The 24223-nt window shown below is 38.5% G+C and overlaps 2 protein-coding genes across 12 annotated transcripts in view; one reads left to right on the top strand and one right to left on the bottom strand.

Annotated features, from left to right (window-relative positions):
- Nucleotides 1-341: 341 nt before the first annotated feature.
- On the top strand, nucleotides 342-17239 carry RNF141 (ring finger protein 141). Of its 8 annotated transcripts, XR_010831663.1 has the most exons (7): nucleotides 374-480; nucleotides 2292-2488; nucleotides 4230-4338; nucleotides 5403-5584; nucleotides 8717-8824; nucleotides 14786-14901; nucleotides 16520-17239. XR_010831663.1 is itself a non-coding variant. In XM_066997345.1 (6 exons), the coding sequence occupies exons 2-6, from the start codon at nucleotides 2307-2309 to the stop codon at nucleotides 11465-11467; spliced, it is 648 nt and encodes a 215-aa protein (XP_066853446.1). In that variant the 5' UTR covers nucleotides 342-480; nucleotides 2292-2306; the 3' UTR covers nucleotides 11468-11539. The 8 variants fall into 8 exon arrangements, 7 of the variants coding, with proteins under 7 accessions (XP_066853446.1, XP_066853444.1, XP_066853447.1 ...); XM_066997345.1 differs by lacking the exons at nucleotides 14786-14901; nucleotides 16520-17239 and adding an exon at nucleotides 11401-11539 and having other exon boundaries at nucleotides 342-480; XM_066997343.1 differs by lacking the exons at nucleotides 14786-14901; nucleotides 16520-17239 and adding an exon at nucleotides 11424-14267 and having other exon boundaries at nucleotides 343-480.
- The window catches only part of AMPD3 (adenosine monophosphate deaminase 3), a 38880-nt gene continuing 28237 nt past the window's right edge, over nucleotides 13581-24223 (bottom strand). For all 4 annotated transcript variants that reach the window (XM_048070162.2, XM_048070160.2, XM_048070161.2 and 1 more), the window contains 3 exons: nucleotides 23484-23657; nucleotides 22241-22351; nucleotides 13581-21321 (listed from right to left, as the gene is read on the bottom strand). In XM_048070162.2, coding sequence (XP_047926119.2) covers nucleotides 21145-21321; nucleotides 22241-22351; nucleotides 23484-23657 — 462 coding nt within the window. In that variant the 3' untranslated portion in view covers nucleotides 13581-21144. The remainder of the gene's footprint in view (nucleotides 21322-22240; nucleotides 22352-23483; nucleotides 23658-24223) is intronic.

The following is a 24223-nucleotide window of genomic DNA, read 5'->3' on the forward strand; positions in this document are numbered from 1 at the left end:
GGCCGGCACTCGGGGTGCCTTTCTCGTGGGAAGTGCGGCTGGCTGCGTGGAACAGAAGCGGGCAGGAAGGGGAAGCGCTACTCCTTTTCTCCTCTCTAAGTCACACAGAGAACAAAACCTCCACAATTAAACCTCGAAGCATCAGGATGCGGGTGGCGTGGGGGCTGGTCTGGGATTCCTGTTCCTAAGCGGCGGACCGGCCGTGGGCGTTGGCCGCTTTGCCGTGTGCTTGCTCGGTCGTTTTTTTTTGCAGAATGGCAGCCAGGCCTGCCCTCAGCCTGCCCCCCCGCCCCCCCGCGGCCCTGCCGCAGCTCCCGGCCGCTCGGCGCCCGCCGCCGAGCCCTGGCAACCGCGCGGCGTCACCGGGGTGCGCCGGGAACCACCGCCCCGCGCCTGCGCTCAGCGCCGGGGCCCGCGGGGAGCCAGCGGCCCCGCGCCGGTGCGGTCGGGCGGCGGCCAGCGCCATGCCGGGCCGCTGCGGTGAGCCGGCGGCCGGGGCGGGGGCGCGGGGCCTGCGGCCGGGGAGCGCCGGGGGGGGGCCGCTGCGCGCCCGTCGGGAAGGGAAGGGAAGGGCAGGGCAGGGCAGGGAAGGGAAGGGCGAGGCGGCGGAGCCTGTTTGCTCCGGGGCAGCGTTGGCCCGCCCCGCCCCAGCGGCGGGCGGTGCGGCCGTGACGCAGGCGGGCCGGGGCGCTTGGCCCGGCCGGAGCCCGGCGGTTGGGCGCGGTTCAGCGGCCCCTCGGGGCAGGTCCTGCGGCCTGGGCGGCGGGCCGGGGTGGGCCGGGGCGCCGCTGGCTGGCTGCTCGGGTCCGAGGGGGCAGCGGCTCTTGGTGCGCCTCTGGTGCGGCCTGCTCGGCGCTGGGGGTGCTGCTGGACCCCAGTGCGGCGAGCAGCAGGCGCCACGCGGCGTCGTGCTTGCCAGGAAGGCTGCTTGAGCTAGAGGGATCCCTTGAGGTGGAAGGTGCGGGGTGGGTGGTGCTGCACGGGTGGAAGTTGGTGCTGTTGGGAGGTGACAGCTAGGGGTGTGCTCCTCAGCGCGGCTGCTGAACAGCCCCAGACAAGCAGAGAAGTGAGTTCGGCGGGAACAGACATCCATTTGGGAACAGAAACTGATAACAAGTCAAACAGTAAATGAGAAATTTGTTTTCTTAGGTGAAATGCAGGAGTAACTTATAGAGCACTGGGGTAAGAACGTGCTTTATGCTGGGTATCGTGTTTTACTTTCCTTGTGCCAAGATCTTGGCAGCTGTATGCCATGTTTTTGGGGCGTTTGATAGACAAATACAGCTTTACGTACACATGGGGTGAAGGTTTGTTCTGTGATGCTTCTCATAACGGGTTTGCAATGCAGCTGCTACCACATTATTCAGCATTTAAGGTTGATACTATTCTGCAGTTGGTTTGCTATTGCAGACCTCTGTAGAAGTCTTTTAAAGGTGTGAAACTAATAGTTTGCATTACAACCAACAAACTGTAAAGACAGAATTAATTTGTATTAAAACAAAAAGGCAATTCAAGACAAATAGAGGGAAATCATGAAGCAATGTTAGATGAGAGTGAACAAGGGGAGTAAGTAGATAAAGACTTTCAGAATCAAAAGGCATAGGGGAGAACCTTGTGAAAATTGTTGGGGAAAAAGATACAGGTGTAGACGAAAAGTGAAATAAGTTGATACTGGAGAGGTTTGAGCAAGTCAGTTCAGTGATACATCCTAAAGTTGAGTCTTCTGTGCAGTTAGGGATTAGGCTAGATTCACTGATTCCGGAATTGGTTTATAGCAATTCGGATTCCTTGAATTACCAGTTTAAGAATGCTATGAGGGTTCATTGAGGTGCCAGTCAGTCTGATGTAGGAAAACTAACTCTTAATGTAATGCCTGTGTGCAGACATACATTGATATGTTCAATTATAGATGTTCTGACTTTCACAGATGCGACCTTTTTTCTTTTTGAAAAAACAGGTTGTCATCATAATCTTGAGGTTTTGTTTTCCATTCCATTGGATGCATTTATATGTGTACGTTGGAGTTGCTGAAAAATCTGCATGCAAAGCAATCTCTATTTAATACGAGTAATGCTATAAGCAAAATAATTTATTATTCATGAGCTGTTAAAGCTACATTCCAGTCTTTTGCAAGTGTTCTTTTTTGTTTCTGATTTGACTATTGTTCAAGTTGCATTGTTGTAGAATAATTAGACTGGTTAGCAAGCAGCTAAACTCTTAGACTAAAAGAAAGAAAGGGAGCAGCCATTCATAGAACACACGAATGTAACTCTTTAAAATCTTTTTAGCAGATGCTTTACCAGTGAATGAGAACTTCTTGCTATGGATTTGAGGTGAAGAACTTCACTATGGGTCAGATTTCAAGCCAGACACAAACTGTAATGAACAAGTTGCCAGAAAAAGTAGCAAAGCATGCCTCTTTGGTTCAAGAAAGTGGTTTCCTAACGTATGAAGAATTTCTGGGAAGAGTAGCTGAACTTAATGATGTGTAAGCCTTATTTTGTTTCCTTCTTTTTTCATGTTTTACAGAGAACTTGTATGCAATATATTCTTCTGGGCTGGCTAAGCCAGGACTAGCTATCTGGTTTTCAAATGTTTCCTTTGGATCTTAAAGCTGTAATGGTTGTAATGCACTTAAAAAACAAGGCCATTTCTCCTCCTTAAAGTCACTTTTCTCCAATACTCTTCTTTCTGCCAGTGTTGCTTCTCTCTTAGAAGCTCACAAGAGGTAGACATTTAGCTCCGTCTTTTTGTGTTACCTGTCACCCTTGTTCTTCTGTCCTCCACCACCCACCTAAAGATGCCATGCTGTGTCCTCTCTGCCCATGACATTTGATAGGAAGTAGCAATATGAGCTCTATAAAGAGACAGTGCAGCAACCCAGGGAAGGTAGTACCTGAGACAGATATTTGTGACCATTTTTTCACGAGAGGGAGTAGAGGGGAAGGTGCTGATCTATTCTGTTTAGTCACCAGTGATAGGACTGCGGGAATGGTGTCAAGCTGAGGCACAGGAGGTTTAGGCTAGACATCAGGAAGAGGTTCACCGAGAGGGTGGTCACACACTGGAACAGGCTCCCCAGGGAAGTAGTCACTGCACCAAACCTGTCGGAGTTCAAGAAGCGTTTGGATTGTGCACTTAATCACATGGTCTGAAATTTTGGGTAGACCTGTGCGGTGCCAGGAGTTGGACTTGATGATCCTTATGGGTCCCTTCCAGTGCGTGATATTCTATGATTCTATGTCTCTGGACATGCAGTGCTGTTCCTCATTAAAAAATGAAATGCGCTTTAGTATTTGAAACCAGTGACCAAGATAATCCCAAACAAAAGGCTGCATAAGTAAGATTTTTTCATAGCATGCATTTTGTTTGATACATTGACAGTAAAAAGAAAAGAAAAAAAAAAAAGCAGAGTTGTTGTTTTCACTCAGTATTTATGGTATAAAATGGGCTGAGGTGGAAAAGGGGTTTTGCTGAAAAGAGTTTTTTTAGTGTTTGGGTTTCGGTAGCGTTTGCCGTTTAACTATAATGCGAAGTTGTATTCAGTTTAAAAAATATCTTGTACAGTGTCATGCTTTAATGAATGTCTATTGCATCGTCAAGAACAGACAGCTACATTTGGGGTAGATGGATTTTGAAGAATGTTACCTTATGTTTCACCTGAGAATCTAAGTATATTTCAGTATAATTAATTCCAAAATATCATTCTTGTTCATTTTTTTTAGTTTTTTACAGCATTTACTTTAGCCTGTAAATTTAGTTTGTTCTCGTTCTTGTGGAAAGACCATTGTGTCTGTATTTCATTAAAAAAATAATAAATCATCTCAGGGCCACCTGAAGCTTACTGCTTCGTTATTAATATATGCTAACAAAAATACACCTTTTCTGCATGTAATGGTACTTGCTTTCCTTTTATATATATATAATATATATACATGGTAAGGAAATAAACTTTCTAGATAGCATAACAGGATTGTATGACTACTGTAATAATCAGTGAAAGTATATTTGAATTAAAATGTCTGTAAAGGATGCTTACGTTTTGTGAGGTTTACTGTTCAATTTAAAATGAAATGGACTTTGTATTTTATATTGAATGATATGCGAAGAAGGTCACTACTCTAGGATAAAAAGCATGTAGGTAAACAATAAATGATATTATAGTAACTGAGGTTACTGATCTTTGCATATCTAGCACATAACGTTAGATTGATGTTTCTTTATTTCAGTATTGCAAAATTGGCTTCTGGGCAAGACAAACATCTGTTATTTGAAGTGCAGCCTGGTTCTGATTCTTCTGCATTCTGGAAGGTGGTTGTTCGGATAATCTGTACTAAAGTAAGATTGCTGAAAAATGTAATTTGTCAGGGGTTTTTGTGTGTAGATGTTTGAGGACTGTCACTTTCATTGGTAAAATCCAACACCTGCTAGATTGTTGATTTTGGTACAGGTGGATGTATTCATGGATATTATTTGAGATAAATCAAAAGTCTAGATTTCTGCAAAAAGCAGGTAAACAAAAACACTTTCACGACTAAGCTTAAAGGAATGGTATCTTCTAATGGTGCACTTACAGCCCATTAATTACAAATTCATATTCGACTTTTGAGATTACTCAAGTGATTATGGACTAAATGATCTTTAAAGTTCCTTTTCAACCCAAACCATTCTATGATTCATGGATATCAAAGAGTACAACAAACTGGGAACCATATAGTTCCTTAATAGATGAAGTAAGCCAGCAATTCAGGGCATTATTAGTTGAGCTAGCATAACTGTATATATCCTGACTCCTTATAAAACCAATCTAAATGTTAAATATTTAACTATTTGTTTGAAGACCATGACAAAACTTACTAAGGTTGCTCTTACTAATAAGGAGATTTTTCCTCTGTGAATCCTATCAAGATAACATACATAGATGGTTCTGAAGCCACTAAGCAATCTTAATGTGCAGTTCAAGCCAAGTGAATGTTCAAACTTTGTTTGAAATGAACAGTTTGTAACTTTTTTGGTTGCTGTTAGTTTTCATTAAGGCCACTATCATTGCAGGCTATTTTCAGCTCAAATATGAAATGGCTGATTATTCTCTTCCCTGTTTTAAGGTTAACCCATTTTTTAGGCATTATGTCCCTGCTTGCTTAAAACTGAATCCTTCTGAGCAATGATGATAATTGTCTTGCCCCAGAAACGTAGTCCTAACTGTTCTTCAAGAGAAAACAGAGAGAGCTGTATTTTCAGATCTTAACTCTTACTGAAGTGGACTGCAGTTTGCTAACACTGTGATGGACAGTTGGGAAAGTGGCTACTGTCATGAGAGTTGCAATTCATAAAAAGAATTTTGATAAATGTACAGTAAAAATCTGATATAAAACTGTATTTAACAATTCTTATTTCTTAAGGTAAATAAAGCAAGTGGCATCGTGGAAGCTTCAAGAATCTTGAACTTGTATCAGTTTGTTCAGCTTTATAAAGATATTACCAGTCAAGCAGCAGGAGTTCTTGCACAGGGCAGTACTTCTGAAGAAACTGCGGAGAGTTTGATGTCTGTGTCATCATGCCAGGCCAGCTTATGGATGGGAAGGTATTTTTATATGCTTAAGCTTCTGACCACAGTTAAAACGTAAATATTTTGGAAGTTGTGTGTAAAACCTGAACTGCAAACACATAATGATCAAAACTGAACGTGCTTAGAAGATGCAGACTTTATCATTGCGAGCGTTGATAGCACATCTTCTCTTGTACCAAGAGAGCTGCAGTGAACTTGGTTAAAATTCTTTTGGCACTACTATACCTTAGCTTTCAGGACAATCATTTTAGTGGTCAGTTTTAATATAAACATGGTATATGTTGTACCTCCTGAATAAGGAAACAGGAGGAAATGGAATCAGCTGCAGCTACAAATCTAGGGATTTTGACAGTGTTTGTTTAAACAGATTTTGTTATTGTTCCACTTAAACTTTCTCTTCCTCTTCTACAATTTGGCATGTGAAAGTTCCCATCTGTTGCCACTAGAAACTCATCAATTGTGGTAGTAATTTAACATGTAAGACTGGAAAAATGTGAACTGTCTCACACATGTTGACATCCTGCTTTGTTAACTAGAGGAAAAGCAAAAGACTGAGGTCAACACCTGCAATAACTTCAGTTCAAATTGAATGTAACAGCAAGAAGGTGCTCACTCTTTCCCTATGTGGAAATGTGGGTAGTGATAATGCCTTACTTCCAGCTTTCTGAATCAGTTCAGTGTTCTAACTTAGTCTTAAGTAAGGTAGAGTTGCTGACCTTGTTAACTCTTCTTAGTGTCATATTCCAGCTGTTAGATTGAGAAAAGGGTAAACAATGTTGTCATTAAATAGAGCACACTTTTTTTTTTTTGTAAGCCAGTGGACTGCAGAATATGCTCTTTTTGTTCATGTTCCTGTTTCTCATATTTGGAAACAAATAATCTTCAATTGTTAGCTGTTCTGAGTTATTAAAATGCTAGTATCAGGTAGCAAATTTCGCGCACATTTAGGAAAGCATATTCTCCTGCTCTTTCTCAAAGATGAATGTATATCTAGAAATGGCCTTTTAATTAAACAAACTGCCACAACCTCAAACCAGTTTGTTGTGGAAAACAACTTCAGGTATTACTAAAGTCAATGAATAGATAAAAGGTTTGCTAGACTAGTTTCATTTTCAGGCTTTGAGATGGGGAAGATGAGCATCCTATTTCTGTGCGTGTAAACTTCTTTGCTTAAGGTAGTATTACTGACAAATAACAAAAAAAAATGAACATACTTCTCTAATACGATGGGGTAATATGCTCTAATTTTGTGAGCTGGCATTTTCCAATTGTATCTTATCCAAGCTGTTCAAGTCATTCAGAAAAATACAGCCTGAAGCACCTTGAAGTATTTTGCACCTAGGAAATTGGTTTTCCATGGTATCCTCCAACTTGCCTAAACTCTGGTCACCTTTAGACGTTGTTCAGCTCTACAAGAGCTGTCTGTCACTGTCCAAAAATAGCAAATATCTGTTTCATTCTTCTTCTTATCTTAACTTCTTACACTGGGAATGATACCCTCTTTCTCTGAAACATACAGCTCCTATTCAGAGCATTCCAAAATATCCGTAACTGCTTTATGCCTTCTGATAGTGAAGAGAAAAACATTTCCTTAGTTTATCGTTCTTATATTTTGCCATTTCTTCAGTAACTTAGTCCTATAGCTAAGTCTTAGATTCCAGAAACATTGTAAATAGGGCACCAGTTTTGTTTTAAGTGCTTGTGTAGATATACCAGCAAGTCTCAAAGACTGAAGTATTATCAAAGGGTAGTATTCAGAGCTGCGTGGGGGAGGGAAATGAAAGGGAGCAAGTCCAAAGAACACAGTGGGGAATCAAAAGATATATATATATATGTATTTTTTTGAAACTGTGCTTCTCGATGTACATGAATCGGCATCTGTAGTTATACAAAAAATCTCCTGGCATTCTAAAGTAATTTCTCAAAAAGCAAATTGAAAAGGAAGATCCAAGAACCTACTGAAGAATAAAACAAAAGTATGTTAGTTACTGTTCATTAGCTGGCTAATCCGTACAGTTAATAAAATTACTCTGTATTTGAGCATCTCCTAGGACACCTAATCTAAAGCAGTTTGGTCAATAGTCCTTGAGGTGGACTGTCTTTCCTGAAATGCCATGTTTTCTATAGTGCTGCCTCCAAGCCTCAAGTCAGAGAAGGGATTCCCAAATCAGGTTTTTTGTAAAACCTAAAAATTCCAGGACACTTAACTAGCTGTTTTGCATATGAGCCTTGACTAGTTGGATCATATCTAGTTGGCTCAGTGAAAGTTGAGGATTCTCTGTACCTTCTCACGCTTGAGAAATCTTGGTGATGCAAATATTAGAGGTGCTGCTGTTATGAACTTGAGATACAGATACCTGTTATTTGAAAAAAATGAAGATAGATAAAATGAAAGCGTCTGTCCCAGTGAGCAATCTCAGTTTTGAACTCCCCTCACACTCAGGAATACCTGGAAGCTTAACTGGAAAACCTGGGGTAACAACCAACTTGGGAGGAAATATTAATTTGAAGGAACAATAATGGGGAGTGTATTGTAAGTGAAAACGATGCTTTTCAATCTTAAGAGCTGTTTAGCTTTTGGCATTTTGATGGCATGTGAAATTAGTGAACATGCACTCCAGTAGAGAATCCTCTTAACATGCGTGCTTTTGTCACATTTCCTAGGGTTAAGCCAGAACACAGAAATTTGACCAAGTTCATTCTGAAATATTTCAGCCTGACAGTCTGTGAAAGGAAGGCAGATTCTTCTCCTGCCTTTAATGTAAACAGTGTTTCTGTTCATTGGCCCAGTTCTGTGATATGTAACAGTTACAATTTACATTTCCCTTGTTGATACGAAAAAGGATTTGCATAACCCTTTGCAACACCAAAAGTACAACATGACAGAAAAAAATAAATGTGTTTTCTAACTTAGTCTAGTTTGATTGCTACTATCTATTGGTAGCTTGAGGTTGTGTCGGCTAACATAGAATAGGATGATGTAACTACTTCATCCACAAGACTGCGTCTTCATCGTGGATAAGTACAGGTGTTCTGTTCTGTCCATTAGTAATTTTTATGAAAAATGTTGTAACTAGTGTTTTTACTAGGGCATAAATATGAAACTTAGTTGTCATCTGGGTGAAAATACTGCCTTCTCTTCTGCAGGGTTAAACAACTGACAGATGAAGACGAATGTTGCATCTGCATGGATGGACGTGCTGATTTGATCTTGCCATGTGCTCACAGTTTCTGCCAGAAGTGCATTGACAAATGGTAATAGATATTAAAGGTTATTCATTATTTTATAGTATGCACTGCTTATCTGACTTGTTTCAGTTTGGTCTGACAGAGTCCTTAGTTAGTTGCTTAGAATTTAATGTTTAATTACAAAACGTTGTAATCTTGTTTGAAAACTAGAGAAAAATAGGGCATGTGCTGATGCTGGTACATTATGGTCCACAAATCTCATAAAAAGCTGCTTTTTGAAGAAAAAAACAGTAGCTTCCAAGAGTATGCAGATATGAACGCAAGTTGGACCATCTTATGGCCCAACCATCTGGGGAATAGCTATTACAGGAATTTTTGTCTGTGTGTTGTGCTTTCCTTTGAAACAAATATACAATTTACTAAATATTTTTTTCCCATGTGACATCCTTATCTCTGAACTGAAGAGAAAAGGATTTGAATAGTGATTATTCGGTGGATAAGGAATTGGCTGGATGGCCACAGCCAGAAAGATGCAGTCAACAGCTTTATGTCTAGTGTGGAGGCCAGTGACAAGTGGTGTCCCTCAGGGGTCTGTCTTAGGAGTGGTGCTATTTGGTACCTTTATTAATGACACAGACAGAGGGATCGTGTGTACCCTCAGCAAGTTTATAAATAACACCAAGCTGAGTGGTGCAGTTGGTAAAATCAGAATGAAGGGAAGTCATCCAAAGGGACCTGGACAAGCTAGATAAGTGGGCTCATGAGAACCTACTGAGGTTCAGCAAGTCTAAGTGCAAGGTGCTGCACCTGGGTCAGGGCAGTCCCAAACGTGAGCACACACTGTGTGAAGAACTCATTGAGAGCAGACCTGTGGAAAAGGACTCGGGGGTGCTGGTGGACAAAAAGCTTGACATGCACCAACAGTGCACGCTTGCAGCTCAGAAGGCCAACTGCATCCTGGGCTGCATCAACAGAGGAGTGGCCAGCAGGTACAGGGAGGAGGTTGTCCCCCTCTGCTCAGCCTTCCTGAGGCCCCAGCTGGAGTACTGCATCCAGGTCTGGTCCTGCAGCACAAGAAAGATGTGGACCTGACAGAGCAGGTTCAGAGGAGGGCCGCTAAGATGATCAGAGGGCGGGAGCACCTCTCCTATGAAGAAAGGCTGAGACAGCTGGGTATGTTCAGCCTGGAGAAGAGAAGACTCCAGGGACACCCCATTGCTGCCTTTCAGTACTTTAAGGGGGCTTATAAGAAAGATGGAGAGTGACTTTTTACACTGGCAGATAGTGATAGGACAAGGGGGAATGATTTTAAACTAAAGGAGGGGAGATTGAGTTTAGATTTTAGGATGAAATTCTTTACTCAGGATGGTGAGGTCCTGGAACAGGTTGCCCAGAGAAGCTGTGGATGCCCCATCCCTGGAGGTGTTCAAGTCCAGGTTGGATGGGGTCCTGGGCAACCTGATCTAGTGGGTGGCATCCCTGCCCATGGGAGGAGGGTTGGAAACAGATGACCTTTAAGGTCCTTTCCAACACAAACCATTCTGTCATTGTGTGATTGTACTAAATGTATCGGTTTTTCTAGGAAACAATTTATTCTTAATAGCAATGCCTTGAAACGTTTCTATAACGTACCTTATATGTTCAGCCTCATAGTAAACTGAACAGCTTTTCAGCTTCTGCATCTGTCTGATACATCAGCTGTTGGAAAACAGAGAAATTGCTTTCTGTAGGAGAGTAGCTCTCTCCACTGGCCACACAGAAGACCTACAGGGATTAGGCAGTGTTCTGGCAGTCTAGCATTAGGTGATACGGATATTCTTGGAGACTCCTGACTAGTTAATCCACATGATTTTACATTTTAAGTCATAATGCATAGGACTTGTTTTGTGTCTTTTTCAATGGCTTATCAAGGAAGTTACCTTTGTAATACTTGCTCAAGAAAAAACATAGTAAAAGTCTGTGGATCTCTGAGTATAGTCAGTCATCTCTCTTTTCTAGGAAAATATTTTAACATCAGCATTACAGGGCTTATTTTAGCTATCTTGGTGGAGAATGGATTATATTCTACTATGGCTGATGCATCAGCTGAACTAAGTTCCAGTTACACTATTCTTTTCTAGTATGCAGTTTCTAAAGTTCATCTCTTCTTAACCTAGGCACGTAACAGAGACTCGCAGCTTAGAAGCATAATTGCTTCAGACACCGAAGTGGGTGGAAAGGGACTCTGAGGGGCCAATTCTAAACTTTAGTGGGCTGATTGATCCAGGAAAAGGATTTCTTTTTCTCTTTACAGAGAAAGCTTATGGAGACTGGTTTTTGAAGTACCTCAGCTGTGTATCTAAACATACGAAGAGTTAATTTAGACCATTTAAACTTTCTGGAAGGTGTCTACGTGTATTCTGTTTTGCCTGAGCAAACTCAGAACATGACTCCAAATTTATCACTCAAAGACTAGAGCTGCATTCAGACCTGTTGGCAAATCTTTCTCGTAAAGAAAAACTTCTGAAACAAAAAAAGATACTGGAGGTCTCGTCCCGTTAACCTGATGATTCTTTAAGTTCTCACTGGGTTGGCTTTTTTTGTTGTTGTTCATTGGTTTGTTTGTTTTGGTGGCCAGAAAAAAGATTATCAATGAAAAATAGTCATTTCTCTGGATTTCTAACAGGAGTGATCGTCACAGGAGCTGTCCTGTCTGTCGTCGCCAAGTGACTGGGGCAAGCGATTCTTGGGTGGTTTCAGATGCACCTACAGAAGATGATATCGCTACTTACATCCTTAACATGGTAGATGAGGCAGGCCAGCCTCACAGACCCTGACACTGGCCAATAAGCTGACAGTAGTAGAAGCACTTGAAGCTTTTGTTTTCACGAACATCTGGTTTTACCTCTTGTTGCCGTTCTTCCAGTCTTTTAATTCTCTTCTTGGCTGCTGTGAATCTGTGTTGTTCTTTTAAAACACAGCATATATGAGCCAGTGTATGTGTTTGCAGTCTTAATTATTAATCTGTACTTTCAGTGAACTCTTTAATCATTAACAACAGTTATTTTAACAGTAACTTTTGATATTAATTAACAATTTGACTACTAGATGAAGCTGTTTGTAACAACACAGCTACAACTGCTAACTGCTGTTTGAACATCACAGTGTATTGTTACTGAAGATGCACCGTGTTAGATGGATTGACCTCAAAGTTCTTTTCCTTAAAAACAGTCCCTTTTAGATTCATGACAAATACGAATAAAGATGAGTTAGGACTAGTGATTACTGATTTTAAATTTTACTGCTGAAACTTGAAGATGTCACATTGCCTATTCTTCAGTAGCCAGTCTTGCTATTTTTAGAGTTAACAGATACCGATTTCTATCTGTTCTGCTACAAGTTTTAGTATTAATTATTTTAAATCTGTTTCGGAGGGTGTTAGACATCCATATAAGTGTACTTGTGCATTTGCCGTTATTCTTCTAACTAGATAATCTCTTATTTATTTTTAATTGGATATTTAGCATAGTCTCATTAGCTTGAAAACGTAAAGGTTTAACACACAATCCTAAAAAAGTAAATCACTTCCTTTCTATATTTTTTTCATCAAGAACAGCCACAATTATTTTTAAACAGGCATATCTGAAAGGAATGGCTTTATTTGAATTAGCAGTTAAGGTGTCGTTTAGTCTGACGCTGTGGTTTTATTTGCTTCTCCTAAGTTTTCCAAGTGATAAAACTAGGTATACTAAGGATTACAAGGTGATAATCTAAGTAAGTAAGGTGCTGTGCTTTCTATCTACAAGTGCAATATGCTTTTATGTAGCAGAGAGAATCTTCTAGTTTGATAATAGTTATGTTTGCAGTGAGATATGCATGTGACAATGTGGGAAAAGGGAACTGGAGTTCAGCAGTGTATTTCTGTCTAGCAGAGCTAAATCTTTAAAGAGCTGAGTTTAGATAGTCTAAAACAAATTGTCATCATTAGTATTCAGGAAACCACATCTTAAACCTCTTTGGCTTAAATAATATTGTGGCAACCAACTGCTGTTGTGAAGACTGAATTAATGAATATATTTATTTTTGATATTAACAAAGACTCCTCTTTTAACTTGAGGCTGTTGAGAAATACTCCACTGTATCATTTAAGGGAATATCAGCATATATCTTGCTTATTTTAAGACTGTATTTTTAATTGCCATACTTGTTCAAATTTGATGATGCCATAAGACTAAGGCCTTTTATCAGAGAGTAGTTCTCAACTACAAGGTGTGTACACACACAGATAAGCACATTTGGGTTATTTTTCTTAATTGGCTAAAAATAATTGAATTATGTCAATGACCAAATTTGGGGAATTCCTCTGTTATACTTCTATTTGCTAAGGAATGTGCACATCATAGGGCACCCATTTAAGCTTGGTTTGTGGCACAGTTGTCAAATTTATCATAGACATTTAGACAGATAAGCAACATACTCCTGTTGTGTGTATCATCTAAAAGCCAATATGGCTTAATGTATAAATCTCTATTTAACTATTCAAAAATCCATTTATGAACTATTTTTAGAACCATTTTAGAACTATTTTTTTCCCTTTGTTAATCCTTTGATATCAATGAGGTATTCTTCAGAATATATATGGACTGTTTAGTTACCTAAGGGCAGTTATTTGGGCTGAAAATTATAATAGTCAGGGATTTTCCACTAAAATATTCTCAAATGGTCCTAATCACATGCCAGTTTGGTTTCATTTTGCTTTTTGAGCTTGCATTACTCCATATTAAGAACTTTAAAGTCACATTTGAATTTTAAAAACTGTTTTTTTTTTTTAAAAAAAAAAACAGTCACTGGAACACAAAAAGCATCTAAATCTGCTTCAAGCTAACTTAATTTTTCAAGTATTTTGACAATTATACTTCTAAACTGAGATTTTATAAGTTAACTTTCTGCTGAGAACTTACATGAACTTCATAAAATATAATTTTGTAATGAATGCAAATAGATTGTTAATTGTAGCATAATGACACTTGCAAATACAATATAAAAATACAAAATTATGCAAAAATTAATTAAATAGTGAAAAGTAAACTTTGTATTCTGTACAGCTTTTTTAATTAAGTTGCTTATAATTCACACTGCTGTGATGTAGGTACTGTAATGTGTGCCTTGTAAAATACATGTACTGTATGTTATATGGGATAATAGGTATATTAACACCAAAAAGTTAGTAATTTGGTACAGTTGGTATTTCCTATTCTGAAATATATTTAGCAACCAATTTTGGAAAAGGAATCACACTGGCAGGGACATGGCAGTGTGTTCCAGAAGCTAGACCTTAAAATGTGAATTAATATGAATAACTGTAGGTGGAGGGCATTAGAACTGAATCTTCTTGTGCTAAAGTGAAGATTTCTTACAGATTTAAAGTGAAAATATAATTTAAGAATTATAGATTGTATTAATATCTAAGTACATTCCAATATATTAAAATTTGTGTATGAATTGTGCAATAAAGTTACTTTGGAAGAAATATCAAGCTTGAACAATCTCTTAGCTTTAATACCACAAAAGTCTGGAAACTGAATTTTAATCTGTATTCAATTCCATCATGCAGATGGTATGGTTAAATGTCATAATGAGTCAGAGGTTTCTCAAATGTTAAAGTGTGATATTAACAAGGTAGCTTAAATGCATCTCTGCAGAAGGACTCACTGTTTCTTCCTTTTTCTCAAAACAAATAAATTGGAACATTCTGCAGTGGTGGAAACAAACAAACCTCCACTTCTCAAAAGGACAGTATCAAGCAGGTTTTTTTTTGGGGGGGGGGAGAGATTTATTTATTTTTTTCAAGTAATTGTGATTTATTTTGTATGCAAGTTAGTCCATTGTGTTTTTGATAATACTTTAAAGTTTAAGAATGGTAAGGTGGGAAAATCCTTTCTTCTCAGATTTCGCCTGTTTGGGTTTTATTTGATTTTTTTTTTTTTTTGGGGGGGTGGGAGGTCAAACAGAAATTAAATCTATAATTGATGTGTTTCTTCTGTCTAGTTGCTTGCTTTATCTGTTTGGATCTTTGGAAGCCAAGTGAGAAATGAGAGAGGAATTCATTAACAGGTTAGGAAATTAACAATTGCAAAACATACAGTTGACAGAGACACCAAGAGGTAGGTGAAAAATTAAAAAATGTTTATATTTAGTATGTTTAAAGATTAGGCATCAAATCAATGGGACATACATGTTTTTTTTTTTTAGTGGTAAATGGCATATTTATCATGTATATCTTTCCTTTTAAAGAGAATTCTGTGTAGAATTATAAAGGTTTTCTAATCCCTATTCATCCTAGTTCTGGAATCACAAAGCAAACTATGAGATCTCTGTGCTGTAGGTTTAAAACACTTTGTGCCTTGCTGAGCCCTGGATCAGCAGCCTCCTCAGGGTGCCTTAAATGTAATTGGGAACCGTATGTTAACCTGTCTGCCCTTAAATCTTAATACGACATCTACCCTTTAGTTCTGCATCTACTAAATACACATGGTCTGTAATGGAAGAAATTATATTGTGACTAATACTACAGTAATGAATTGTGTTCTTTGTTTTTCTGTTGCTAAACCACTCTTGAATATAAGTTGCCATGAAGTTTTACTTTCACCTGCTGTAAGTGGTGACTGGAATTTTGCCTATAAGCATTTCTTAAAAATTATTAGAAAACTGATTTTTTTCTAGTCATCTCTTCAGATGCTTGTCTTCTAAAGCCTCCTTTTTATTGTACAGCAACATACCTTAAAGAGTTTTTTCCCATTGCTCCATGTAGCTGAAAGTAATGTGAATGGTACAGCGTTCTTCTCCAGTAACCCCAGAGTTCTGTCACTAGATAAGCGATTTGCTGTAAATGAGCCTTGTTCTTATCAATGTTACATCTGTAATGGATTTGACAAGTTCTTTACTTTTATTATCTGAGATGTCCATTCATGCATTAGGAGGTGGGTGATTGCTTACCTTGCTAACCTAGCTATTGAGGTTAAAATATTGAGCTCTATGCATAAGCTTCATAGGTGTGAAGTTTAAAAAAAAAAAGTCTGTTTTGGGAGTGTGGATGGAACTGCGCCCCATGGTAAGACTGGTGGAGTGAAGAATACTATTCAACAGGTAATCAAAATCAGCAAATGAGCACGCTTCTTTGATTCAAATTAGTTATTAATATATTTGGAAACACACAGTATTTTTATGAATGAAGCCAGAAACTTCCCTTTCAGGAATTCGCTTGTATGTAGAACAAGGTAGGGTTTTGGTACAAATGTCTATGCACCCACATTAATGTCTCTCCAACCCACTTCAATAGACCTTAAAAAAAAAAAGTATTTTTTCATGTGGGAGGGTACTTGTTAGCCATAGTTAATGATTAATGCATTAGCAGTGTTGTTTTTCACATTATTACATATAGTATGATGCTTAATGTTGGTATTTAGTGTTTTGAGAAGTATAGGAGAGAAATACACGTTATTCAGTTATGTATGTTCCCCATTTGCTACTCTTGTGCTTAATGTGCACCCAGCTTATTCAAAAAAAGCAACAAAAGGTTTGTACAGAGAGACACTTTTTTTTCATCTGCAAAATCTTTATTTTCTACTGAAAAAAGTAATTTGTGTTAAACTCTTTCCCTCAGAAGTCATCTTTACTGCAGCAGAATGTTTATGTTGCTATTAACTATTTATTTCAGTTTGTCACTTATAAACTTCTTGGTTTTGTTGGTTGATTTTTTTAAATTTTTTTTTTTTTGGTCAGATAAGGCTGTTCTGTGTGCTTAAATTGTTTCATCTGTGGGTGTCAGAACTGCTTTCCTGCTCCCAAATTCAGTTGCTTTGACTTATACTTTAGCACTAAGATGAAGCTCCAATATCAGAAGAGCTGCAGCATGCCCTACCCAGATTTCCACTTTGGATGAGCACAGAGACAAGATACAGGGTGGGTAGCCCTGCAGTACAATTTCACCTTGGGATGTAATGCCAGGTCTTCTGTTGGGACGAATCAACATAATTGGTTTTCATTAACACTGGGTTGCTTTAAGTCAGCTAAACATTTGCTCCCTTTCCTAAATAATGTTTATCTTCTGTATCTCTCTCTGCTGTGTTTTGTTTTTTTTTTTCAGTTTTCATGCTGTGGTAATCCTTCATCTTTGGTTTAATCTTCTGTAATACTAACAATTATATTGCAGTTTTTTAGTTAAATGTAGAGATTTTCAGCAGCTACAATTTTATTGAGAGGCATACAAACACAAAAATCCTATCCAGATTGTTTTCATTTATTTATTAATGTTTAATGCTTCCACAAGAACCAAAGATAAACATCATTTAACCCAGGCACAGAAGGAGAAAGCAGTTCTCACAGACATCCCTTCCTTTACCCCCCCTTTTTCAGGCCAAAATGTTAACTAGGCAACTAGAATGGAAAGGTTTAGCCACAAGTAAAGAGCAGTGACGTATATGAGAAGGTAAGATAGGTCTGGTATGAAGAAAGACTTGCATTACCCGGTAGCAGAGTAAGTGCCTTAAATCTGCTAAAGTTCTCTAAAAAAAAAAAATGGAAGAGCATCGCTAGAAGTAGTTCAAATGGATATGTTTTAAATACCAAATAACCATAATTAACCACTTTAGTGTGAAAGTGTAAAATGCTCAGAGCTACCAGATTCAAGGAAGTCTTGAATAACGTCTGAATCTTAACACCAATGAAATGATGAGAAAATAGGCTATTCTCCCATTCTGAAGTACTCCTCCCCCCCAACCAAATCACCACCTACAGTGATGTTCTTCTAGTCCCCTTCTGTTTTCTGTTGGGTAAAATAAACGGTGTAACCAGGTTGGATCTCAACACCGTTTGGGAAAAAAATTACATCAGCAATTGCCCAGTCTCACATTTGAATAAACGTGTCCAACAGTAATTCAGATGACATTAATGCTCCAACACTGGATCTGCCCTTTGTTACATACATATCCTAATATTGCGAGGTTATTTGAAACAGCCAATACGCTTGTACAAAACTGCGATTTAAAAAAAACCGCTCAAGGTCTGGAACATGAGAATCAGTAACCTGAGACTCAGTAACCTTTTCCGAATTGAAAGATGACCAAAAGAGATATAGTAATGGATGCCTGAAAGGATGTACATTTGTTTTCCTAAATATAACACTATTAGCTCAATTCACGCTTAAAAGCAGCACCCAAGAATGCACTGAAAGGAGAATTTGTGGTAATGGTCATTTGTGTGTTATTGTTGTTATTGTCAAAAATCCAGATTAGTGTCTCTTAACAATGAATACTGAAAGATTCAAATAGTTCTGTCTTTTGATTTTTTTATTTTTTTGTTTTGAAAAGCTACCACCATGTTAGAACCAGATGTTTCTGAGGTCAGGGAAGCAGAACATGTACTAGAACATACAATAGTATAATGTCAAGAAAACTAAAAAAAAAAAATCTAAATGACAAAAGAAGCCATAACAGCAATGCTTAGGTTAAGCAGCCCAAGTAAAGCAATGATTATGAGATGAAAAATACTTAAATTCGTCAAACAAAACATGTTGCTGATACAGAGTGGATACAGTTGCTTTTCTCAAGTAAACAATGTTATGTTTATAAAAATTATTAGGGTGTTGTAGTAATGAAGACAAGACTTCTGCATTTTACCAAAAGGTACCAAAAAGGCTGTAACCACTGTTTTTAGACCATTGTAAGAAAATTACACTCTTGGATCCTGGTAATGCATTATCATAGAATCATAGAATGGCCTGGGTTGAAAAGGACCTTAAAGATCATCTAGTTTCAACCGCTCTTCTCTGGGCAGGGTTGCCAGCCACTAGAGCAGGCTGCCCAGAGCTGTATCCAGCCTGGCCTTCAATGCCTCCAGAGATGGGGCATCCACAACCGCCCTGGGCAATCCATTCCAGTGCCTCACCACTCTCTGAGTGAAAAACTTCCTCCTAATTTCTAACCTAAATCTCCCGTCTTTCTTTAAAACCACTATCCCTTGTCCTATCACTACCAACACAGGTAACCAGGCGTTCCCCCTCCTGTTTATATGCTCCCTTCAAGTACTGGAAGGCCACAATGAGGTCTCCCTGGAGCCTTCTCTTCTCCAAGCTAAACAAGCCCAGTTCCCTCAACCTTTCTGCACAGGAGAGGTGCTCCAGCCCTCTGATCATCTTAGTGGCCCTCCTCTGGACCCATTCCAAGAGCTCCACATCCTTCCACATCTGTTAAGTGAGCTTCTACAAATTTCTAACAGTGAGGCCAATAGGTACTGTTGATTAAGACCTCAGAACAATTTCATGTTACACAGTTGAACAGTATAGCACTAGTTTGCAGGGCTAGCTGCACAAGGGATTAAAAAAAATGGCACTAGTGGAACACTAAGACCTTAGGCTAAATGGCTGAAAAGCTCAAGACAAGTCTTCTGCCACCTGTCTGCAACCATATTTTGGATGAAGAATTCCTCTTCTAACCTTGCCAACACTGCAGCTCCCTGAATGACCTGAAGTCTGTTCCTGTTCCCCAGGGCACCCTGCAGCAGCATTAGTTTCAGGCTGCTTCCTAGGAGTCTTTTTTCAGGTTAATTTCTCTTAAGGGGCTCTTACGGGCCTGTACAGTTATAGGCAATGAGGGGGAGTTCTTCCTTCCCTCACTTTGCTATTTTCCTGCAATCACCATTCAGGACAGCAGGTACATAGGAAAAAAAAAATGTCTCTGAAGGTATTGCTTTCAGATCCTATAGCCTGTGGAGTCTGTCTTCAATAAATATATATGTTTATGCCATTGAGTAGTTTAGGTATTATCACCAACACACCTTCTGTCTGCATTTACAAGGGAAAGTGAGACCTGATCAGCTCCTGAAAGGAAGGATGTAGGTATCCAAGAGAAGGGCCTGGCCCAAGAAACTTGAGTGGCATGAGATATTTGATGTAGTAAAAGCTTGCAAGGTTCTAGGTCTATTAAGGCTTAATTGGCTAAGTTTTGTTATTTGCTTTTTATGCATTAGTTCTGAATTACTGTTCTAAGATGCCTAACCTCCCAGTTTATTGTTTTAGATATCCAGGTCTCTAACTGTAGGCTGAGGATCTTAGCTTAGGGACTACAGGCCTTCAGATGAAGTAGTGTAATATTGAATTTACAGGCATCTACATCCTCTGTTTGCCCCTAGCCTTGAAATCCTTTTTGGTGTGAAACTACCTGCAATTTCTACTATATGGAGATACTACCTTGTAATATTACTTGTACTCCTTTCTGAGTGAAGTAATACTTTGTCTTAAGAAGGATGTTCAAATAGAACAAAGAATCGAAGTGATAAATACTGCAGTAGCTATATATTACTAACCACTCTGTCATAAATAAAAAGTTTACATTTGAAATGATCTCTTTCAAGTGGGGTAGCTCTGTATAAATAGTTTTGAATTCTCATTCAACTCTGTAATTGACTAAAATAAAAACTAACACAAATTTGTAAAAAGACATCAGAAGTAGGATCAGAACCCAGGTCTGGAGTTTCTACCACTGATTTGTAAGAACACTTCCTTTGTTCAAGTAAAAAATTTCTCATTACATGCAACCAAAATTATCTGCGTAAATTTCCAAGTAATTTGAACTGGCATACCCACATATTCTGATTACAAAGCAATAAAAAAGTGTTCTCAACTTACAAGACAAAGTTTTCATAATTACACCACTTATTACAATGTACAGTAGTGACAATTTTGACACTGTGTTTTCTACCTATTAGATTAAAGAGCATTAATCTGCTGTTCTTCACAGATAGCCTACATGACAACAGGAAACAATTAATTAATTCATCATTAAATGTTTCTACCAAATTTTGGTTTTTCTTGTTTTCCAATTTAACTGGTGAAACATCAAGGTAAAAATTGTGTCAGGACACATTCCAGAATGAGAGGGTAGCCTCTAAATTACACACACCGTACAATCTGCTAGTGAGTAAAAGGGAAGTTTAAACTTCCGATTGGTAAATGCCATGATTGCTACTGAGATTTGCAGGACAAAAACAGGTGAATGGATTCTGTCAGCATCTGCAGTATCCTACGATGCATCTTACAGATGCATTATCTATAATCTCTGCAGTTTTGCAAGCTACAGTTAAGACTGTATGAAACAAATTATACATAATTGAGTTTGCATCTAATATTTACAGCAGTCTTACAAACCCTACTGTTTGTAGAAACTGAAATTTTTGCAATGAGAATAATGCTGTAAAAGAAAGCAGCAAATGCTGTTTACCTTCCATAGCTACTCTATTTTTCTCTGTACTGTTCAGTTATGTCTTGGTAGCATCAACAACAGATGATTCAATATTAATTAGCATCTCATCCTGCTTGGGAATGAAACGTTCTGGTTTCTTTGAGTTTGTAACTACTTTGACAGAGTAGAAATCTCTTCTGTTCTCATAGCATCAGACAGGAAACTAAGTTCATTACACAGTGTCTCATACCTGAAAGCCATCCGGATCTGTGCAACATTTGTCTTCCGAATGTCATTTCCCTCAGGTCCTTCTTTACAGTAGTTCAATCCTAAGAATTTCTGTTTTTCCTGTGAACATGATTAAACATAAAGGAAGAAATCAGTTCAACTGTTTTGATTTATTGCATAACTGAATATATAGTTGAACAATTCCAGTACAAGTGGAAGGAGCAACTTTAACCAGCTGGCCGTTGACCTTTACATCAGGGTCTTAACCACTTCTGGAGATTTTAAAGCCAACATTTATATATATAATTTACTGTCAGCAGCACATTTAGTTTGGCTTGCTAAAACCCTTTGTACTAGTGTTCAGTCTTCACTACTGTATCTTTCAAGTGAGAAGTCAAAAAAGAGGCTTAGGTTTCTTTTGTTAAAAGTTTGCACAAGAGGAAGATGAGTAGTTCTGAATATTGGAAGACACAACAGAATATACTTGCAAAGCCCCTTCACATACTTGTTCCTTGAAAGGAGTGTCTGAAAGGGACACAAAAGAGAGGATGTTCTAAAGTAAGTCTTAAAGAGCATGCCATGGATTTATAGAATTTTAAAGCAAGAAGGGGACTTAATGTAATGTGACTGCCTGTCTGAAACAGAACATTTCACGTAATACTCACTACTAGCTAAAAACAAGTCTTGCTTAATGACTGCAGTTTATTACTTATTGCAAGACATGTATAAAATTACTTGCAGAGGGATACTGGATTAAAGTATTTAAGTTTTAGCAGTAGAGGGAGAACTGAGTATAAACAGGTACCTAGTCTCTGCACATTGGGGGAGATTCTAAAACAAAGCTAATGAGGAAAAATACAACTTTAATACTTTTTAAATGTGAGACTCCATAGATATTTTGCAAATGTTTCAGTAAAAGAGGATAGGGATGTATTACAAGTACATCACATAAGGACCTGCTATTTAATTTTCAGACTACTTGCTTCTCACTTCCTACTCACCCTAATATTCACAAAAGATGTTTTTCAGCCACAATTACCTTATCTGACAATCCACTCTGTAACACACTGTTTCTTGCTATTTCACACAAGTCACAGGTACTTAGTTTCCACACCTGGGCTGCAATAGCATATTCCTCCATGAGAGCTTCCTATATCACCAAAACATGTTTAGTATCAAATGATAAATAATGTAAATACAATGTAAATGTGGATATGCAGTCATTACTAATTAAGGAATTTATACATGCTGTTTAGATAGCTGTGAAAACTTACAGGTTTAAGACATTAACATCACAATTACTAACAAAGAGGATTGTTTATTTAAAATTTTCCAAGGGTGACTTGTTAAATAATAGGCACTGGGTATTGAGTTATTTTAGCCTAAGAAATTGCAGCCTGTAGTCCAGATCCTCAAAGGCATTTATTAGACAATTTCAAATGAGATTCTGGGGAATAAAAAAATCTTGGAGGATCTAGGCTTAAATCTTTAGTGAATATGCTACATAGACAGACAGGGCAATTTCTCACTTCTAACCTCCCCTACATCAAGAAGGATGTTGGGTCTGACTCTAGTGCGCTCTCACATCTAAGGATGTCCCACACTGTGTGTAATTCACTGTGTTGCATTACACCCATGCAAAAAGCCCCCACCTCGCTGTCTTTTCTAGCAGAGGCATGTATATCATGGGCAAGAAGCAAGCCTGGGTGAAGCACAGCAGAGCTTGGCTTATCCTCAGAAGACTGACAGTTGAGCAATGTCATTGTAAGGCACAGCGTGACTCAAGTCTGCGCTGATGACAAAATTGGAGCATCGTAACAACCAGTGACCAGGTATTTCTGACCTGCCAGGCCACCCAAGGGCAAAAACCAGTTTCAGTTCACTGAGCAAAGAGCTTATGTGATCTTCAGAAACTCCACATGGTGTTTTAGTAATGTACTTCCCCAGATTTATTAGTAAGGAAACTGGACTTTCCTGGCACTCTAGAGGATTGTTTATGAAGGCTCAAACCTCCCTCCAGCCTCATCCTTCATTCTATACTTCAACAGCCAACACTGGAGAGGCAAGAGTACAAAAGAAACATAATTAGGAAATTAGACATTTCCCTCTGAAACCTAATAGTGAGCAGTAGACTGAGAATGAGGAAGAATAATGAATGAAGTGACTGAAAGACATGGAACTTTATATCCTAAGCAATGATATAAAACAGCTTTCAGGTCATTCTGGACCTATGAGGTACACTGTTCCCAAATTCGAAGACAAGTGATTTTTGCAATTCTTACCTTTGTATAATGAAACTGCATAGGATCATCTGTAGAGAGAGAGACATGAAGTCCCTTATGTAGAAATTCCCGTAGTGGATTTTTTGAGTACTCTAGGAATAGGCTGTTGTTACTAAGTGGAGACATTGCAATGGGTATTTGTGCAAGATAATAAAGATACTGGAGGACAGGACTCTACAAAAACAAACAAACAAACAAACACAGTCAGCATTGAGTGGTACTATGGGACAGTGGGGAAAAAAAAAAAAGTGTATCTCCATTAGGGAAAATGGAAACAATATTACAGTGGGAGGATGAAGATCAAAAAATTTATGTTGACACTGAACTCTGACTTTTTTAGAAAATATTTAAGAGTCTGAATTGTAAATTGTTACTGATCTTTATAAAAATAATTTATGTTCCTCAAAACAAGACTGCAGCCTTGTCTTTAAAAATAAAGTGACTTTAACTTTACTGTAGATTAGAAAGCGTATATGACTATTAAGGGTGCTGCATTTGATACTAACAACGTACCTGCCCCACAAGCTTGAAGTCACAAATAACATCACATGTATCAAAGCTGCTAAGCCATTCGTTATTTTCAAAACTGCAGTCCAATTTGAGGACCAAAAATAGTTGTGATTTATTAGACATTACGTGTTGCTATGCATGTAATATAAATAATCTGTAGTCACCTCATCTTTATTTATTACTGTTTTTGGCTCAAGCAACCAGTGAATCTAACAAGCACCTTCATTATT

Source organism: Anser cygnoides, chromosome 5 (genome assembly GCF_040182565.1).
Source record: "Anser cygnoides isolate HZ-2024a breed goose chromosome 5, Taihu_goose_T2T_genome, whole genome shotgun sequence".
Classification (NCBI taxonomy): domain Eukaryota; kingdom Metazoa; phylum Chordata; class Aves; order Anseriformes; family Anatidae; genus Anser; species Anser cygnoides.